The sequence below is a fragment of the Notolepis coatsorum genome (assembly GCF_963971535.1).
Source record: "Notolepis coatsorum genome assembly, chromosome: 16".
Taxonomy (NCBI): domain Eukaryota; kingdom Metazoa; phylum Chordata; class Actinopteri; order Aulopiformes; family Paralepididae; genus Notolepis; species Notolepis coatsorum.
In genome coordinates this window covers 13466491-13483503 of record NC_140180.1, presented here as the reverse complement: position 1 = coordinate 13483503, position 17013 = coordinate 13466491, and the positions used below count along the sequence as shown (strand labels likewise).

Here is a 17013-nt window from a genome sequence, read left to right as displayed (position 1 = left end):
AGGGTCCCCCATTTTCAATTCATCGTAACATATATGACATACATAACATACAGATAGACAGTACTGCTACATCTATACATTTATGACATACTAGATTTGCAAATACAGTACTGTTTGTGATACAAAAAGAGTCCAGAAAAAATGAGTATATACATTTGGCGTAGAAACTGTACATTGGATTGGGTAGGTGGGGGGGGGGGGGGGCCTGTACATTGGAGGTGGTTGGGTGGGGGGGGGGGGGGTGGGTAGGAGTGGGGGGGGGGTTGGGTAGGAGGAGTGGGTGGGGGACACTGTACAACTATACAAACAAAACTGTACATTGGAATATTGACAAGACCATACATGGTAATTTACTGTACATTGGAGGGGGTTGTGTTAGGACATTTACAGGGGCCAGTTTCGGATTGCAGTCTCCCGTAGGTGTTTTTTGAGAGTGTTTTTGAAAGTGGGTAGTGATTCACATTCCTTTACAGCTTTGGGTAGGGCGTTCCACATTGATGTGGCATAATTGCGAAACGTGTTTAGTCCCTTGTTTGAGCCAAATCTGGGTTTAACATGATTTGTGGAGCTCCCTCTGGTGTTGTGATCGTGGTATTCACTGACCTTTGGGAAGTATTTTGACATGTACATGGGTACCTTGGTCGTGTAGTGTATCTTGTAGACCAGGCCCATTGCAAGTTGCTGTACTCTGTCGTCTACTCTAAGCCATCCTAGGTTGTCAAAGTGGGAAGGGGTGAGGTGGGTTCTAGGAGTAAGGTCAAGCAGTAGTCTGACCAGTTTGTTTTGAGATGTTTGTAATTTTATTTTTAGCGCCTTTGAGGTGCTTTGGTACCATGAGGTGCAAGCATAGTCGTAGTACCCTTGAATGAGTGCTCCTGCCAGAGTCTTCATAACATATGTACGACATACATGACATACAGATGTCATAATCACGGCGAGAGCGTACTTCACTCCCCCTCCTTCTCCCCTCACATTCACCACGCACTCCTCTTCATCCTCCCTTCCATCCACCACACACTCCTCTTCATCCTCCCTTCCTTCCACCACGGAAGCCTCACGCCCTATATGATCAGCATCCCTTCACCTCCCGTCACTCAACCCAGCTGCACTTCATCCCCTGATTCACACGCTGTCAGGCACCTCACTCCTCACAGCTGTATCCCATCCCCTGATGATGAGGACCCTACTTCAACCGGACGACGCTGACCAGAAGTCGTCGTGGTGTTAGTATCATTACCTAGGTACGACGCCTCAGTCTGAAGACCTGCTAGGCATCCCCGTGTGATCATCCCTGTACTAACTTCCCTCTCTTGTGCCCAGGACCTCCGTGCCAGCGTGTTCCTGTCTGGACCCCTCTGGAGCTTACCGAGGAGTTCCAGCTCCCTCTCTCAAACACGAAACCGTGTCTCCCGTCTGCAGTGGCACTGTAGTGCGCCTGCCCCCGTTACCACTGTACAACTGTACAAGCAAAACTGTACATTGGAATATTGACAAAACCATACTTGGTAATTTACTGTACATTGGAGGGGGTTGGGTTAGGACATTTACAGGGGCCAGTTTCGAATTGCAGTCTCCCGTAGGTGTTCTTTGAGAGTGTTTTTGAAAGTGGGTAGTGATTCCAGGGCGTAGGGCGTTCCACATTGATGTGGCATAATTGCAAAACGTGTTTAGTCCCTTGTTTGAGCCGAATCTGGGTTTAACATGATTTGTGGAGCTCCCTCTGGTGTTGTGATCGTGGTATTCACTGACCTTTGGGAAGTATTTTGACATGTACATGGGTACCTTGGTCGTGTAGTGTATCTTGTAGACCAGGCCCATTGCAAGTTGCTGTACTCTCTGTCGTCTACTCTAAGCCATCCTAGGTTGGCAAAGTGTGCAGGGGTGAGGTGGGTTCTAGGAGTAAGGTCAAGCAGTAGTCTGACCAGTTTGTTTTGAGATGTTTGTAATTTTGTTTTTAGCGCCTTTGAGGTGCTTTGGTACCATGAGGTGCAAGCATAGTCGTAGTACCCTTGAATGAGTGCTCCTGCCAGAGTCTTCAGGGTATTCTTGTTTACCAGTGAGGAGATCCGGTACAAGAATCGAGTTCGTTGGTTGACTTTTTTTTTATTACATTGGATGCCATTTTGTCACAGGAAAGATTTGCCTCTAGGATGGAACCCAGGTAGGTAATTTCTTCTTTCCTTGTGACAATATTGTCACCCACTGTTACTGAGAAGCCGTCGGTCTTGCTGAGTTTGTTATTTGTAAAATCTGTATATGTAAATGATTGATTGAAAACTTTATTAACAGATTGCAGAAAGGGTACAGTACAGTACAGCTCAATACACACAATTGTCAAGGGGATGCAGACCAGAGAAAGACTTTCGTCTTGTTTACATCAGGGTCCCCCATTTTCAATTCATCGTAACATATGACATACATAACATATGACATACAGATAGACAGTACTGCTACATCTAGACATTTATGACATACCAGATCTACAAATGCAGTACTGTTGGAGGAGGTTGGGTAGGTGGGGTGGGGTGGGGTGGGGGGGGGGAAGACATAATAACCAACATGAAGTGTCTGGTGTTGGGCCAGTGTGCCTTGGTATTATACAAGTCTCTGGAACTCTACTGAAGGGATGGGACACCGACACATTCCCTCATTTGGTGTTTTGATGATAGTGTTGGAGAGTGCCCAACATTTCTCATATAACATTCAACCTTTATTTAGTCTTGAAAATCATTTGGAGTTCAACTCTAATTTCAGATGATGTCGAGAAATACAGCACACAATCAATAATAAATAAAAAAAAAACCAAGAAAGCAAATTAATAAAACAATTAAAAGCTGCAGACTGTGGTGAAATGGCTGGTCATTAAAGATTTAAACTGTCCAAAGGATACTGAGGTATTGAGTTTTAATCAGTTTAATCATTTTTGTTAAGTCACATAATATAATTCTAATTATTTCCCAGCTGTTACATTTATTTTACACCAATTTATAAGTTCATTATTTCCTTCCCTCCTTGGCTACCCCACACCCAAGAGTGAATAAGCTTGACCAGAGCCTTCTAAAAAGTCTGTCTTTATCTAAGAACATATTAAACTGGCTGATCAATCTGTCAGGTAGCCAACCTGTGTTCAGTCAGTCTTTATCTAAGAACATTAAACTGGCTGATCAATCTGTCAGGTAGCCAACCTGTGTTCAGTCAGTCTTTATCTAAGAACATTAAACTGGCTGATCAATCTGTCAGGTAGCCAACCTGTGTTCAGTCAGTCTTTATCTAAGAACATTAAACTGGCTGGTCAGTCTGGTGATAAATTAATTGTCAGTTGCTGGGGATGTTTTTGAACCACTAAAATTAACTAGATTGTAGCAAACTAGTTAGTGGTTGAAACCCTGAAGGTACAGAAACCCTATTGTTTTTGGTCGTCTGGTAATCCGGAGGTTCCCGGTTAAATTCCCCCCTGTGGAAAAACTAGCCACCAACCCTCCTAACTAACCCCGGCTATAAGAAACTAGCCACCAACCCCACTAACTAACCCCGGCTAGCTGTGAGAAACTAGCCACCAACCCTCCTAACTAACCCCGGCTAGCTGTGAGAAACTAGCCACCAACCCTCCTAACTAACCCCGGCTAGCTGTGAGAAACTAGCCACCAACCCTCCTAACTAACCCCGGCTAGATGTGAGAAACTAGCCACCAACCCCCCTAACTAACCCCGGCTATAAGAAACTAGCCACCAACCCCCCTAACTAACCCCGGCTAGCTGTGAGAAACTATAGCCACCAACCCCACTAACCCCGGCTAGATGTGAGAAACTAGCCACCAACCCTCCTAACTAACCCCGGCTAGCTGTGAGAAACTAGCCACCAACCCCCCTAACTAACCCCGGCTAGCTGTGAGAAACTAGCCACCAACCCTCCTAACTAACCCCGGCTAGCTGTGAGAAACTAGCCACCAACCCCACTAACTAACCCCGGCTAGCTGTGAGAAACTAGCCACCAACCCCCCTAACTAACCCCGGCTATAAGAAACTAGCCACCAACCCCCCTAACTAACCCCGGCTAGCTGTGAGAAACTAGCCACCAACCCTCCTAACTAACCCCGGCTAGCTGTGAGAAACTAGCCACCAACCCCCCTAACTAACCCCGGCTAGATGTGAGGTTTCCCAGGTTTACTGATTTCTCAGGCATTTTGACTTCTTCCCTGCAACCTGTTAAGCTGTAATAAGGTACATTGTTGGGTAGGAGGGGTGGGTGGGGGACACTGTACAACTGTACAAACAACACTGTACATTGGATTATTGACAAGACCATACTTGGTAATTTACTGTACATTGGAGGGGGTTGTGTTCGGACATTTACAGGGGCCAGTTTCGAGTTGCAGTCTCCCTTAGGTGTTTTTTTAGAGTGTTTTTGAAAGTGGGTAGTGATTCACATTCCTTTACAGCTTTGGGTAGGGCGTTCCACATTGATGTGGCATAATTGCAAAACGTGTTTAGTCCCTTGTTTGAGCCGAATCTGGGTTTAACATGATTTGTGGAGCTCCCTCTGGTGTTGTGATCGTGGTATTCACTGACCTTTGGGAAGTATTTTGTCATGTACATGGGTACCTTGGTCGTGTAGTGTATCTTGTAGACCAGGCCCATTGCAAGTTGCTGTACTCTGTCGTCTACTCTAAGCCATCCTAGGTTGTCAAAGTGGGCAGGGGTGAGGTGGGTTCTAGGAGTAAGGTCAAGCAGTAGTCTGACCAGTTTGTTTTGAGATGTTTGTAATTTTGTTTTTAGCGCCTTTGAGGTGCTTTGGTACCATGAGGTGCAAGCATAGTCGTAGTACCCTTGAATGAGTGCTCCTGCTAGAGTCTTCAGGGTGTTCTTGTTTACCAGTGAGGAGATCCGGTACAAGAATCGAGTTCGTTGGTTGACTTTTTTTATTACATTGGATGCCATTTTGTCACAGGAAAGATTTGCCTCTAGGATGGAACCCAGGTAGGTAATATCTTCTTTCCTTGTGACAATATTGTCACCCACTGTAACTGAGAAGCCGTCGGTCTTGCTGAGTTTGTTATTTGAACCGAAGAGAATGGACTCTGTTTTGCCCATGTGTAATGATAGTTTGTTATCAGCGAGCCATATGCAGATTTTGCCTAGTTCTGAGCTGAGGGTTTTTTCAACCTGTAACTTGTTCTTGTCAGAGACCAGCAGGGCTGAGTCGTCCGCAAACAGGAACAAGTTGCAGTCACAAGGAGAAGAGAAGAGTCTGAGGAGAGAGGTCGTGGAGTAGAGGAGAAGGGAAGAGTCTGAGGAGAGAGGTCGTGGAATAGAGGAGAAGAGATGAGTCTGAGGAGAGAGGTCGTGGAGTAGAGAGAGGAGGAGAGAGGAGAGGAGAGAGGTCCTGGAGTAGAGAGAGAAGAGGAGAGGTCAGAGTAGAGAGAGGAGGAGAGGAGAAGAGAAGAAGAGAAGAAGAGAAGAGAAGAGAAGAGAAGAGAAGAGGGGAGAAGAGGAGAATCTGAGGAGAGAGGTCAAACTGGACAATCAAATCATTGTGGAGAGGAGGATAAGAGATAAGCTGGACGCTATCTGGAGAAGCACTCGCACCCTCTCTCTGAGAAGCTGTGGCATTCAGTAAGACATTGAAAAGCACACAACAAATTTACATCGTTCACTAATTGGTGGTGACATGAATCCCTCTCGAGATGGGTCAAGGGTAGATAGGTAGATAGATAGATAGATAGATAGATAGATAGATAGATAGATAGATAGATAGATAGATAGATAGATAGATAGATAGATAGATAGATAGATAGATAGATAGATAGATAGATAGATAGATAGATAGATAGATAGATAGATAGATAGATAGATGGATAGATGGATAGATGGATGGATGGATGGATGGATGGATAGATAGATAGATAGATAGATAGATAGATAGATAGATAGATAGATAGATAGATAGATAGATAGATAGATAGATAGATAGATAGATAGATAGATAGATAGATAGATAGATAGATAGATAGATAGATAGATAGATAGATAGATAGATAGATAGATAGATAGATAGATAGATAGATAGATAGATAGATAGATAGGTTACAGACTCAGAGCAGTTAGGTTATAGACTCAGGGCAGTTAGGTTATAGACTCAGGACAGTTAGGTTATATGTTCTCCCCGTGCTCGCAAGGGTTTCCCCCCCAATAAGATAAACCCAATGGAAAAACATGCACAACAACAGATCGCTAACGCTGTGGCGTCCTTGACGAAGACGGACAGGAGCACTTGGATTGGTCCCCTGGCGCGGCTCATGTTGATGCCTGTCTGCCCTTGTTTCAAGTTTTCAAGTTTCTTTAATAGTTGTCATACAGAAGTACAGAATACTTTTATACAAAATGCTTCTTACTGTTACGCTCCAGAGACTGTGCAAGACAAGATAAGTATGAAATAAAATAACATAGTATAGCATGTAAATTAGAAGTAAAAAAATTAGGTCACAGTGTTCAGTATAGACATATGTACAATGTTCGATGCAGAGTAGACGTAACTAAGTTACCATATAATATACAATACTGTGTAGTGTACTAATATACAATACTATATAGTGCAAGGCAGAAATAGGATGAGGTGCAATTTAGGTACAATTTACAGTAGGTGTACGAGTTGTAGTGCAAATCCTTTATCAATAAATATAAAGTGTGTTTGTGTGATCTAAAGTGTGGAGAGTGGGTGCTGCAGTGTGTTGTTTGTTTAAGTGAGTGTGTGCGTGTGGGTGTGTGTGCCAGGCCATGTGAGCGGATCGGAGCGTGAGCGGCGCGGGGCGCGGAGGGGGCGGTTTTGACGTGAGCGAGGAGTGGGTTTTAAAATGAGTCGGCGCGACGTCCGGAGCGAGAGTTCTCCTCCGCTCCAATCCACTCCAGGCCGCTCACAGTGGTTTAACACTGTTGATGTAATATATACATGCAGTACAATGCCAAAGCAACAGATGGCGATGTACAAACATGAAGGCCATTTTCAACCAATGAGAAGGGTTCAGGCTTCGTCACTGTAGAGACGCCCACCATAGATATCTATGACGCCCACACTCACTCCTGTTAGAAAAGGTATCGACGCCATTGTTGTTGACGTTAGCTTACATGCTAACGTTAATGGCAGCGACCATAGCATTGTGGCTCGGCTAGCCTATCATCGCTTAGTAGAGCTAGTGAATGGATAAACAACGTTATTTAACATTGCAGAATGGCTACAATTACAATGCGGCTCAATACAAACAATTGTTAAGGGGCCCAGGGGGTGTAGACTGTTGTAGTTTGAGTTCATTTACACCATGCTCCAAAAAAGAAAAAGAAAAACTGCCGAGCGATCTGGCGCGGGGAGCGGGGAGCGCTCGATTCAAGGTGAGTGGGGAGCGAGCGGAGAGCGATTAGCGGAGCGGACCAAGCTTTAAAGAGCGAAGAGCGGATTTCTCGGCCGCGCCGATCCGCTCACGTGGCCTGGTGTGTGCTGTGTGCATTTGATGGTTGTTGCATAGTGTTTATTGTTCGTTTAGCAGCCTGATGGCCTGGGGATAGAAGCTTCTTCTGAGTCTTTCTGTGCTCGCCTTAAGACTCCGGTATCGCTTGCCTGACCGCAGCAGTTCAAAGAGGCAGTTGTTCGGGTGGCTCGAGTCCTTAATAATTCTCTTAGCCTTCCCCTTGCACCGCTTGTTGTAAATGTTCTGGAGGGTGGGAAGCCCCCCTCCAATTGTGCGTTCGGCTGAACGTGTCACTCTTTGTAGTCTGCTACGGTCTTGTGCAGTGCTATTCCCAAACCAGGAGGTGATGTTGCCAGTCAGGATGCTCTCTATTGTACATGAGTAGAAGTTCCTAAGGATCTTCTGACTGACTTGGAACTTCCTTAGGCGCCTGAGGAAGTAGAGGCGTTGTCGTGCCTTCTTCACAACACTGTCAATGTGTGTGGTCCATGTCAAATCCTCGGATATGTGGGCTCCGAGGTACTTGAAACTGTTCACTCTCTCAACCGGTGCCCCGTCGATGCTGAGGGGGCTGTAGTCCTTGACCCCCGACCTCCTGAAGTCCACAATCATTTCTTTTGTTTTGCTGACGTTCAGGGAGAGGCAGTTCTCCTGACACCACTGTGACAGGTTCTCTACCTCTTCCAGGTAAGCCCTTTCGTCGTTGGCAGAGATCAGGCCCACCACTACTGTGTCATCAGCAAATTTGATGATGGTGTTGTTGTTCCGCTGTGCTACGCAGTCATGTGTGTACAGGGAGTAGAGGAGGGGGCTCAGAACACAGCCCTGGGGGGCCCCTATGTTGAGCGTGATGGATGAGGAGGTGCAGTTGCCTGCTCTTACCACCTGGGGTCTGCCCGTCAGGAAGTCCAAGACCCACTGGCAGAGGTCATAGTTCAAGCCCAGGTCCCTGAGCTTGGCTATGAGTTTGGAGGGGACTATGGTATTGAATGCTGAGCTGTAGTCGATGAACAGCATTCTCACATAGTTCCCCTGCCTCTTGTCCAGGTGTGATGCTGCTGTGTGCAGCACATGGGCTATGGCGTCCTCCGTGGACCTGTTGGGGCGATATGCAAATTGCAGAGGGTCCAGGTTGATGGGGAGGGAGGAACAGATGTAGCCCTTCACTAGCTTCTCAAAGCACTTCATGGCTATGGAGGTGAGGGCTACAGGGCGGTAGTCGTTGAGGCAAGCGGGCGTAGATTTTTTGGGTACAGGGATAATGGTGGACTTCTTCAGACAGGTGGGGATGACAGCCTGTTCCAAGGACAGGTTGAAGATGTCAGTGAATACCGGGGCCAGTTGGTCGGCACAGACTTTTAGGACGCGGCCGGGGATGCCGTCCGGTCCTGCTGCCTTCCTGATATTCACTTTTTTAAAGATCCGTCTCACCTCATGCTCTGTTACCCTGAACACTGAGTCTCCATCAGCAGACCCCCCCCCCCCATTGCCGTGGTTTGTAGGCTGGTGTTTTTATTCACAGCCTCAAACCTCGCATAGAAGGAATTGAGATAATTTGCTAAGGAGATGTCATTATTCAGTTTGAGGGAGGTGCCTTTGTAATCTGTCATTGTTCTGAGGCCCTGCCACATGCCTTGGGGGGGAAGGACGACGGGATGGGTTAATCGCAGAGACGAATCGCATCAGCGATCCTACAGACAATGCATGCGTGTGTGTTCCGGTGTGTGTGTGTGTGTTGAGGATAATTGCCAATGCCAATTAAAGACCTCTGAGCAGGTCCTGCATTATACATTATATAGACTCAGGGTAGTTAGGTTATAGACTCAGGACAGTTAGGTTATAGACTCAGGACAGTTAGGTTATAGACTCAGGGCAGTTCGGTTATAGACTCAGAGCAGTTAGGTTATAGACTCAGAGCAGTTAGGTTATAGACTCAGGACAGTTAGGTTATAGACTCAGGACAGTTAGGTTATAGACTCAGGGCAGTTAGGTTATAGACTCAGAGCAGTTAGGTTATAGACTCAGGACAGTGTAGCCTGTGACTGCAACTTGTTCCTGTTTGCGGACGACTCAGCCCTGCTGGTCTCTGACAAGAACAAGTTGCAGGTTGAAAAAACCCTCAGCTCAGAACTATAGGCAAAATCTGCATATGGCTCGCTGATAACAAACTATCATTACACATGGGCAAAACAGAGTCCATTCTCTTCGGTTCAAATAACAAACTCAGCAAGACCAACGGCTTCTCAGTTGCAGTGGGTGACAATATTGTCACAAGGAAAGACGAAATTACTTACCTGGGTTCCATCCTAGAGGCAAATCTCTCCTGTGACAAAATGGCATCCAATGTAATAAAAAAAGTCAACCAACAAACTAGATTCTTGTACCGGATCTCCTCTCTGGTAAACAAGAATACCCTGAAGACTCTGGCAGGAGCACTCATTCAAGGGTACTACGACTATGCGTGCACCTCATGGTACCAAAGCACCTCAAAGGCGCTTAAAACAAAATTACAAACATCACAAAACAAACTGGTCAGACTACTACTTGACCTTACCCCCAGAACCCACCTCACCCCTGCCCACTTTGACAACCTAGGATGGCTTAGAGTAGACGACAGAGTACAGCAACTTGCAATGGGCCTGGTCTACAAGATACACTATACGACTAAGGTACCCATGTACATGTCAAAATACTTCCCAAAGGTCAGTGAATACCACAACCACTACACCAGAGGAAGCTCAACAAATCATGTTAAACCCAGATTCGGCTCAAACAAGGGACTAAACACGTTTCGCAATTATGCCACATCAATGTGGAACGCCCTACCCAAAGCTGTAAAGGAATGTGAATCCCTACCCACATTCAAAACCGCTCTTAAAGAGCACCTATGGGAGGCTGCAATTCGAAACTGGCCACCGTAAATGCCCAAAACCCCCACCACCTCCTAATAGACAGTCTCCTCCCCACCGCATGTATATATTCCCTCCCCGCCGTATGTATATTTCTCTCCCACCCACCCACCCCCTCCTAATGTACAGTCCCCTCCCCATCATATGTATATACTCTGTCAGGATCTAGGGGTAACAGTACTGTATATTTGAATACCGTTTATGTCACAAATGTATCAGTACTAAATACCTATATGTCCCTATGCCATAAATGTCATGTATGTTGTGTATGTCATAAATGTCTATATGAATTGAAAATGGGGGACCCTGATAGAAACAAGACAAACGTCTTTCTCAGGTCTGCATCCCCTTAACAATTGTGTGTATTGAGCCGTACTGTATTGTACCCATTCTGCAATCTGTTAAATAAAGTTTTCATTCATTCATTCATTCATTCATTCATTCATTCATTCATTCATTCATTCATTCATTCATTCATTCATTCATTCATTCATTCATTCATTCATTCATTCATTCATTCATTCATTCATTCATTAGCTCTTCTACAGGGGGTGTAAATGACATCAATTGGCCACTAGGAGGTGCCAGAATTACATAGGTGAGGAAACCCAAAGAGAGAGAGAGAGAGGTAGAGGGAGAGAGAGAGAGGGACGTAGAGAGAGAGAGAGAGGGGGTAGAGGTAGAGAGAGAGAGAGGGGGAGGTAGAGAGAGAGAGAGAGAGGGACGTAGAGAGAGAGAGGGGGGGTAGAGAGAGAGAGAGAGAGAGAGAGAGGAGGTAGAGGTAGAGAGAGAGGGAGGTAGAGAGAGAGGGAGGTAGAGAGAGAGAGGGGGAGGTAGAGAGGGAGAGGGATGTAGAGGTAGAGAGAGAGAGAGAGGCGGGTAGAGAGAGTGGTAGAGAGAGAGAGAGAGGGGGAGGTAGAGAGGGATGTAGAGAGAGAGAGAGAGAGGTAGAGAGAGAGAGAGGGATGCAGAGAGAGAGAGAGAGGTAGAGAGAGAGGTAGAGAGAGGGATGCAGAGAGAGAGAGAGACACCGTGTCAACAGTGAGGAAGTGTGGTGTTGCAGACAGATTCAAAGGAGAAGAGAGACAAGAGTAGCCTTCATCATGCAGCCTCCTCCCAGGAAGGTAAGACTGACTGACCGCAGACAGGAAACACTCAAATACATTTAGAGTTATCAAAAACTAGTTATCAAAAACTGATCGGCCAGTATTCTGAACAGTGGCTGACAGGCTAGAGGTTTTGAGGTTCCCTCAAGCATGTGGCTGAAAACGTAGAAGTGCCGTTACTTAAATGAAATACCTTACTCAAGTAAAATTACCATTGCTTCAGTTAAATCTGGTATGTCATAAATGTATAGATGTAGCAGTACTGACTATCTGTATGTCATGTATGTCATATATGTCTATATGAATTGAAAATGGGGGACCCTGATGGAAACAAGACAAACGTCTTTCTCAGGTCTGCATCCCCTTAACAATTGTATGTATTGAGCCGTACTGTATTGTACCCATTCTGCAATCTGTTAAATAAAGTTTTCATTCATTCATTCATTCAAATACTTGTAAGAGTAATAATACTGTAATTAAGTAAAAGTGTATATATACTGTATATATATATATATATATATATATACACATGTATATTATGTATCATTTTATGACTTCCTTGAGCATACAACAAGAAAAACTTTTACAAACTGGGCAGTACATTAGGTAGGCAATGCACGTGGCTCCAACAAGCACAGCTAATTGATTAATTAATGATTCATCTAATCGATTGCTTGTTCCCCTTGTGACATCAGCAAGGGTAATAATTATGAACAGCTTGTTAAAGGTTTGTTAATCTGAAGACTGAAACCCTGGCCAAACAGCAAGGAGTAATTTCCCCCAATGCACTAAATAACATCTCAGATTGTCAATTCCATACAAAGACCAGGTAAAACCAATGTTCCAAACTGATTCTATAATTCTTGATATTCTGAAGATAAATCTTGTCTTTTGGTGCTGATGGTGCGCCTATTGCCAAAGCAACCACCGATCTGTCATTATGAACAACAGCCTCAGTTTTACATCTATCTATAATGCGACCCTCTCTGCGCCGCCCCTTTGCCTCAAATAGATCCGCTATCAGCTCTATCTTTAATCTTTCAAAATGTTCAGTTGCTATCGCATGCACTTATCTGTGTCTCACCACATGCTCACCACATGCATGCTTACCAACTGTTTGCCTGTTTTACTGCAACACTACTATCACCGACATCTAAGAAGGGAGATCCCCCCTTGAATGGCCCTTCTATGGTTTCTCTCCTCCACACTGCCTGTGGTGCATTTTTTCCTATTGCTAGGTTTTAGTGAGTTTTTCCTTACCTTCGCGTGGGGTATGTCTGGGAGTGTTGCATTCATTTAAAAATGTTTGGACTTTATGGTGTTTTTGTTTTGTTCTTGACTTATTGTGATGTTTCTTCTTGACTTGTTTAAAGAAGACGTGTCCGGCCCATGGGGACATTAACGTGTGTTGTCGGGCCTTACAAATACATTTTATTTGATTTGATTTGATTTATACAAGTCATTCTGCTTTAAAGGAAAACTCCAACATTTTGGGAAATTAGCTTATTTGCCATCTATCCTGGAGTTAGACAAGAAGATGCATACCTTTTTCTTCTCTGTGCATGCAGTAGGAGTAGGAAGACGTTGGGAACTATAGGCTAATGGAGGAACCTACTTCCAGTGACTGACGCTAAGCTAGCACGTCTTCCTACTCCTACTGCACGCACAGAGAAGATAAAAGGTATGTATATCTTCTTGTCTAACTCCAGGGTAGATGGCAAATAAGTTAATCTCCCAAAATGTTGGAGTTTTCCTTTAAATACACCACTGACCACAAATGTAATACATATTAATAAACAACTGAAAATCAATGTGTTTGTTGCGTCAACTCATCGTATAGAGTGGGAGACGTTGTTCAGAACTTTATGAGAGGAGTTAGGATGGACAGACGACAGACGGACGGACGGATAGACAGATAGACAGATATATAGATAGACACTTAGATAGATAGATATACCGGTATGTGAATTTATTTAAGATTTAAGGTGAATGTTTAAAGTGAGTGTGTGCATTGTGCCCACTGTGGATGTCGTGTGCAGTGAATATAGAATGGATGAGTTAATGTTACAGTGAGTCCACATTGAACAGCCTGATGGCCTGGGCCCAAGAGTTCAAAACCTTTTTTATCACAATCAGATCCGATCAGATTTTGAAATCCCATATTTTGTGATCCAGGATCAGACAACTCTTTTTTTGTTGATTTTGTGCCAGCATTTCAAAGCAATTCAGGATAGGATCACCCTGATCCAGATTCAGACTTTTCAAGATGACCAGATCCTGATTATCAGTGCTTTAAAGCACTGGAACATTACTGAGAAAGATTAAGATTGTCTAACCTTCAAATTATATATAATATTTGGGGGGCTTTAAAGGTTGCAATATGTAACTGTTGTGTCAATTTGTATGGCCCTACAAATGTATGAACAATTAAAAGAGCACAGTATCCATCTAGAAGTCATACTCTTCAAGAATATAACCTAAATTGATACTCAAGAAAAGTTGCATATATTGCACCTTTAAGCCTACATATCGCCACCTATTGGATATAAAGAACAACATAAGGAAGACAGACAGTATAACAATTTAGAGCCATTTATTAAGAAGAATATAATAAATCATATTTTGCCAAGTATATAACGGCACTGGATTTAAATTATAATAAAAAGCCACATTTTAATAAAAAACAATACATCTAATAGGGCAACAACAACAACAATTTCACAGATCCTCTTCATTCATTCATTGAAAGGCAGCTGTAGAGCAGCAGTGTCCCTCTTTGTGACGACACTGATGATCCTACATGGCCCCTGGCCCCTGTTGATGATCCAGTGTCCCTCTTTGTGACGACACTGATGACCCTCCAGAGCCCCTGGCCCCTGTTGATGATCCAGTGTCCCTCTTTGTGACGACACTGATGACCCTCCAGAGCCCCTGGCCCCTGTTGATGATCCAGGCCCACCTGATGATCCTCCAGAGCCCCTGGCCCCTGTTGATGATCCAGGCCCACCTGATGATCCTCCAGAGCCCCTGGCCCCTGTTGATGATCCAGTGTCCCTCTTTGTGACGACACTGATGACCCTCCAGAGCCCCTGGCCCCTGTTGATGATCCAGGCCCACCTGATGATCCTCCAGAGCCCCTGGCCCCTGTTGATGATCCAGGCCCACCTGCGGATGTTTCTCTAAATGAGAGACTCAGTGGTCGTACAATGAGAGATGCCATTGTCAACAACTACTTTTGAAGTTGATATATGATGCCTATTTCTATTATTTTGTTTGATGATTCAAAATTTTATAATATTTGTTGATAATTTTGTGATGATACATTTATTATTTGGTTGAATGCACTGTTCTGAGAGGTAGGCTAGAGGCCACTGTAAATGTAAATGTGACAGAAAAAAGTTAATAAAAATGTTGCAACCACTGAGCCTACAAACAATGTATTATTTTTATTTACAAACTCTACCAGCTTTTTATATTTAAAATGTATTTTGAAATTAATTGTATACTATATTTTGTTCTGGTAATCCACTCTAAATCCACCCTTCTACGTAATCCGGATCAAAATGATCCCAATCCTATGTTAAAGTTTTGAACTACGCATTTTGAAAATTTGATCCAGATTAAAGCTAGGATTCGATTACCTGATCTGATCGGATTCCAAAGTGATCCCAATCCTGTTTTTTGGTTTTGAACTACCCATTTGCAGGATTTAATCCGATCCGATAGTCAAAATCTGATCAGATCACTTTTGAACTCCTGGGCCCAGGAGTTCAAAATTTGTAATCCCTATTGATTGATTGATTGATTGATTGAAAATTTGTATTAACAGATTGCAGAATGGGTACAGTACAGTACAGCTCAATACACACAATTGTTAAGGGGATGCAGACCAGAGAAAGACTTTCGTCTTGTTTACATCAGGGTCCCCCATTTTCAATTCATAATGAGTTGAAATGAATTAATCCAAATCTGATCCGATCAGATAGGGATTGAAAGTTTTGAATTGAATGTACTTAGGTATCTAAAGTAAAAGTATGCATTCTACATGCCGTTTGTGTATTCCAGTGCTTCGGAGCCTTCAATCCTCAAAGCATTCTAGGCTCTAAATTATTCATACTGTACATAAATGATATAGGTAATGTGTAAATTTTTTTGAAACATGTAATTTTTGCTGACGATACAAATGTGTGAGGGAGAGAACCTCCAAAAGTTAATGAATGTGGCAGCTGAGCTATCCAAGCTGAAAGTGTGGTTTGATGCAAATCAATTATCATTAAATATAAAGAAAACCAAATTCATGATATTTGGTAAACGTGATATACAAGAAAACACACCGGTAGGCCTACCGGTCCCGAAATGACATCTGGTTTTTTCAGACTGTTGTATAAAAGTAGCGATTTTTATTTCAAACGTATTCAAGTATTAACATCATAAACATGTCACAACAGCATGTAGAATGTATATTATCATCAATACATTAGTTTAGCAATAGGTTAAAAGTGTTATTAGATAGATTTAACTTTTCGATTTGGTCAAGTCTATTTCGTGAGGGCGACCATTTTGGATATTTTGAACCATGGGAATTGTAGTCTTTTTGCGGCCATTTTGTAGGAGACTTCCACAGGTCTGGTTCTGAATGAATGAATGAATGAAAACTTTATTAACAGATTGCAGAATGGGTACAGTACAGTACAGCTCAATACATACAATTGTTAAGGGGATGCAGACCAGAGAAAGACTTTCGTCTTGTTTACATCAGGGTCCCCCATTTTCAATTCATCGTAACATATATGACATACAGATAGACAGTACTGCTACATCTATACATTTATGACATACCAGATTTGCAAATACAGTACTGTTTGTGATACGAAAAGAGTCCAGAAAAAAAGGTATATACATTTGACGTAGAAACTGTACATTGGAGGAGGTTGGGTAGGTGGGGGGGACTGTACGTTGGAGGTGGTTGGGTGGGGGGGGGTTGAATAAGAGTGGGGGGAGGTTGGGTAGGAGTGGGGGGGAGGTTGGGTAGGAGGGGTGGGTGGGGGGCACTGTACCACTGTACAAGCAAAACTGTACATTGGAATATTGACAAGACCATACTTGGTAATTTACTGTACATTTGGAGGGGGTTGTGTTAGGACATTTACAGGGGCCAGTTTCGAATTGCAGTCTCCCGTAGGTGTTTTTTGAGAGTGTTTTTGAAAGTGGGTAGTGATTCACATTCCTTTACAGCTTTGGGTAGGGCGTTCCACATTGATGTGGCATAATTGCGAAACGTGTTTAGTCCCTTGTTTGAGCCGAATCTGGGTTTAACATGATTTGTGGAGCTCCCTCTGGTGTTGTGATCGTGGTATTCACTGACCTTTGGGAAGTATTTTGACATGTACATGGGTACCTTGGTCGTGTAGTGTATCTTGTAGACCAGGCCCATTGCAAGTTGCTGTACTCTGTCGTCTACTCTAAGCCATCCTATGTTGTCAAAGTGGGCAGGGGTGAGGTGGGTTCTAGGAGTAAGGTCAAGCAGTAGTCTGACCAG

The 17013-nt window shown here is 43.8% G+C and overlaps 1 protein-coding gene across 1 annotated transcript in view; it reads left to right on the top strand.

Moving 5' to 3' along the window:
* Window positions 1–11471: 11471 nt before the first annotated feature.
* LOC311242885 (F-BAR and double SH3 domains protein 1-like) overlaps window positions 11472–17013 on the top strand; it is a gene marked incomplete at both ends in the record, with an annotated part of 99659 nt that continues 94117 nt past the window's right edge. Inside the window, one exon of the mRNA XM_084331949.1 lies at window positions 11472–11492. Coding sequence (XP_084188075.1) covers window positions 11472–11492 — 21 coding nt within the window. The remainder of the gene's footprint in view (window positions 11493–17013) is intronic.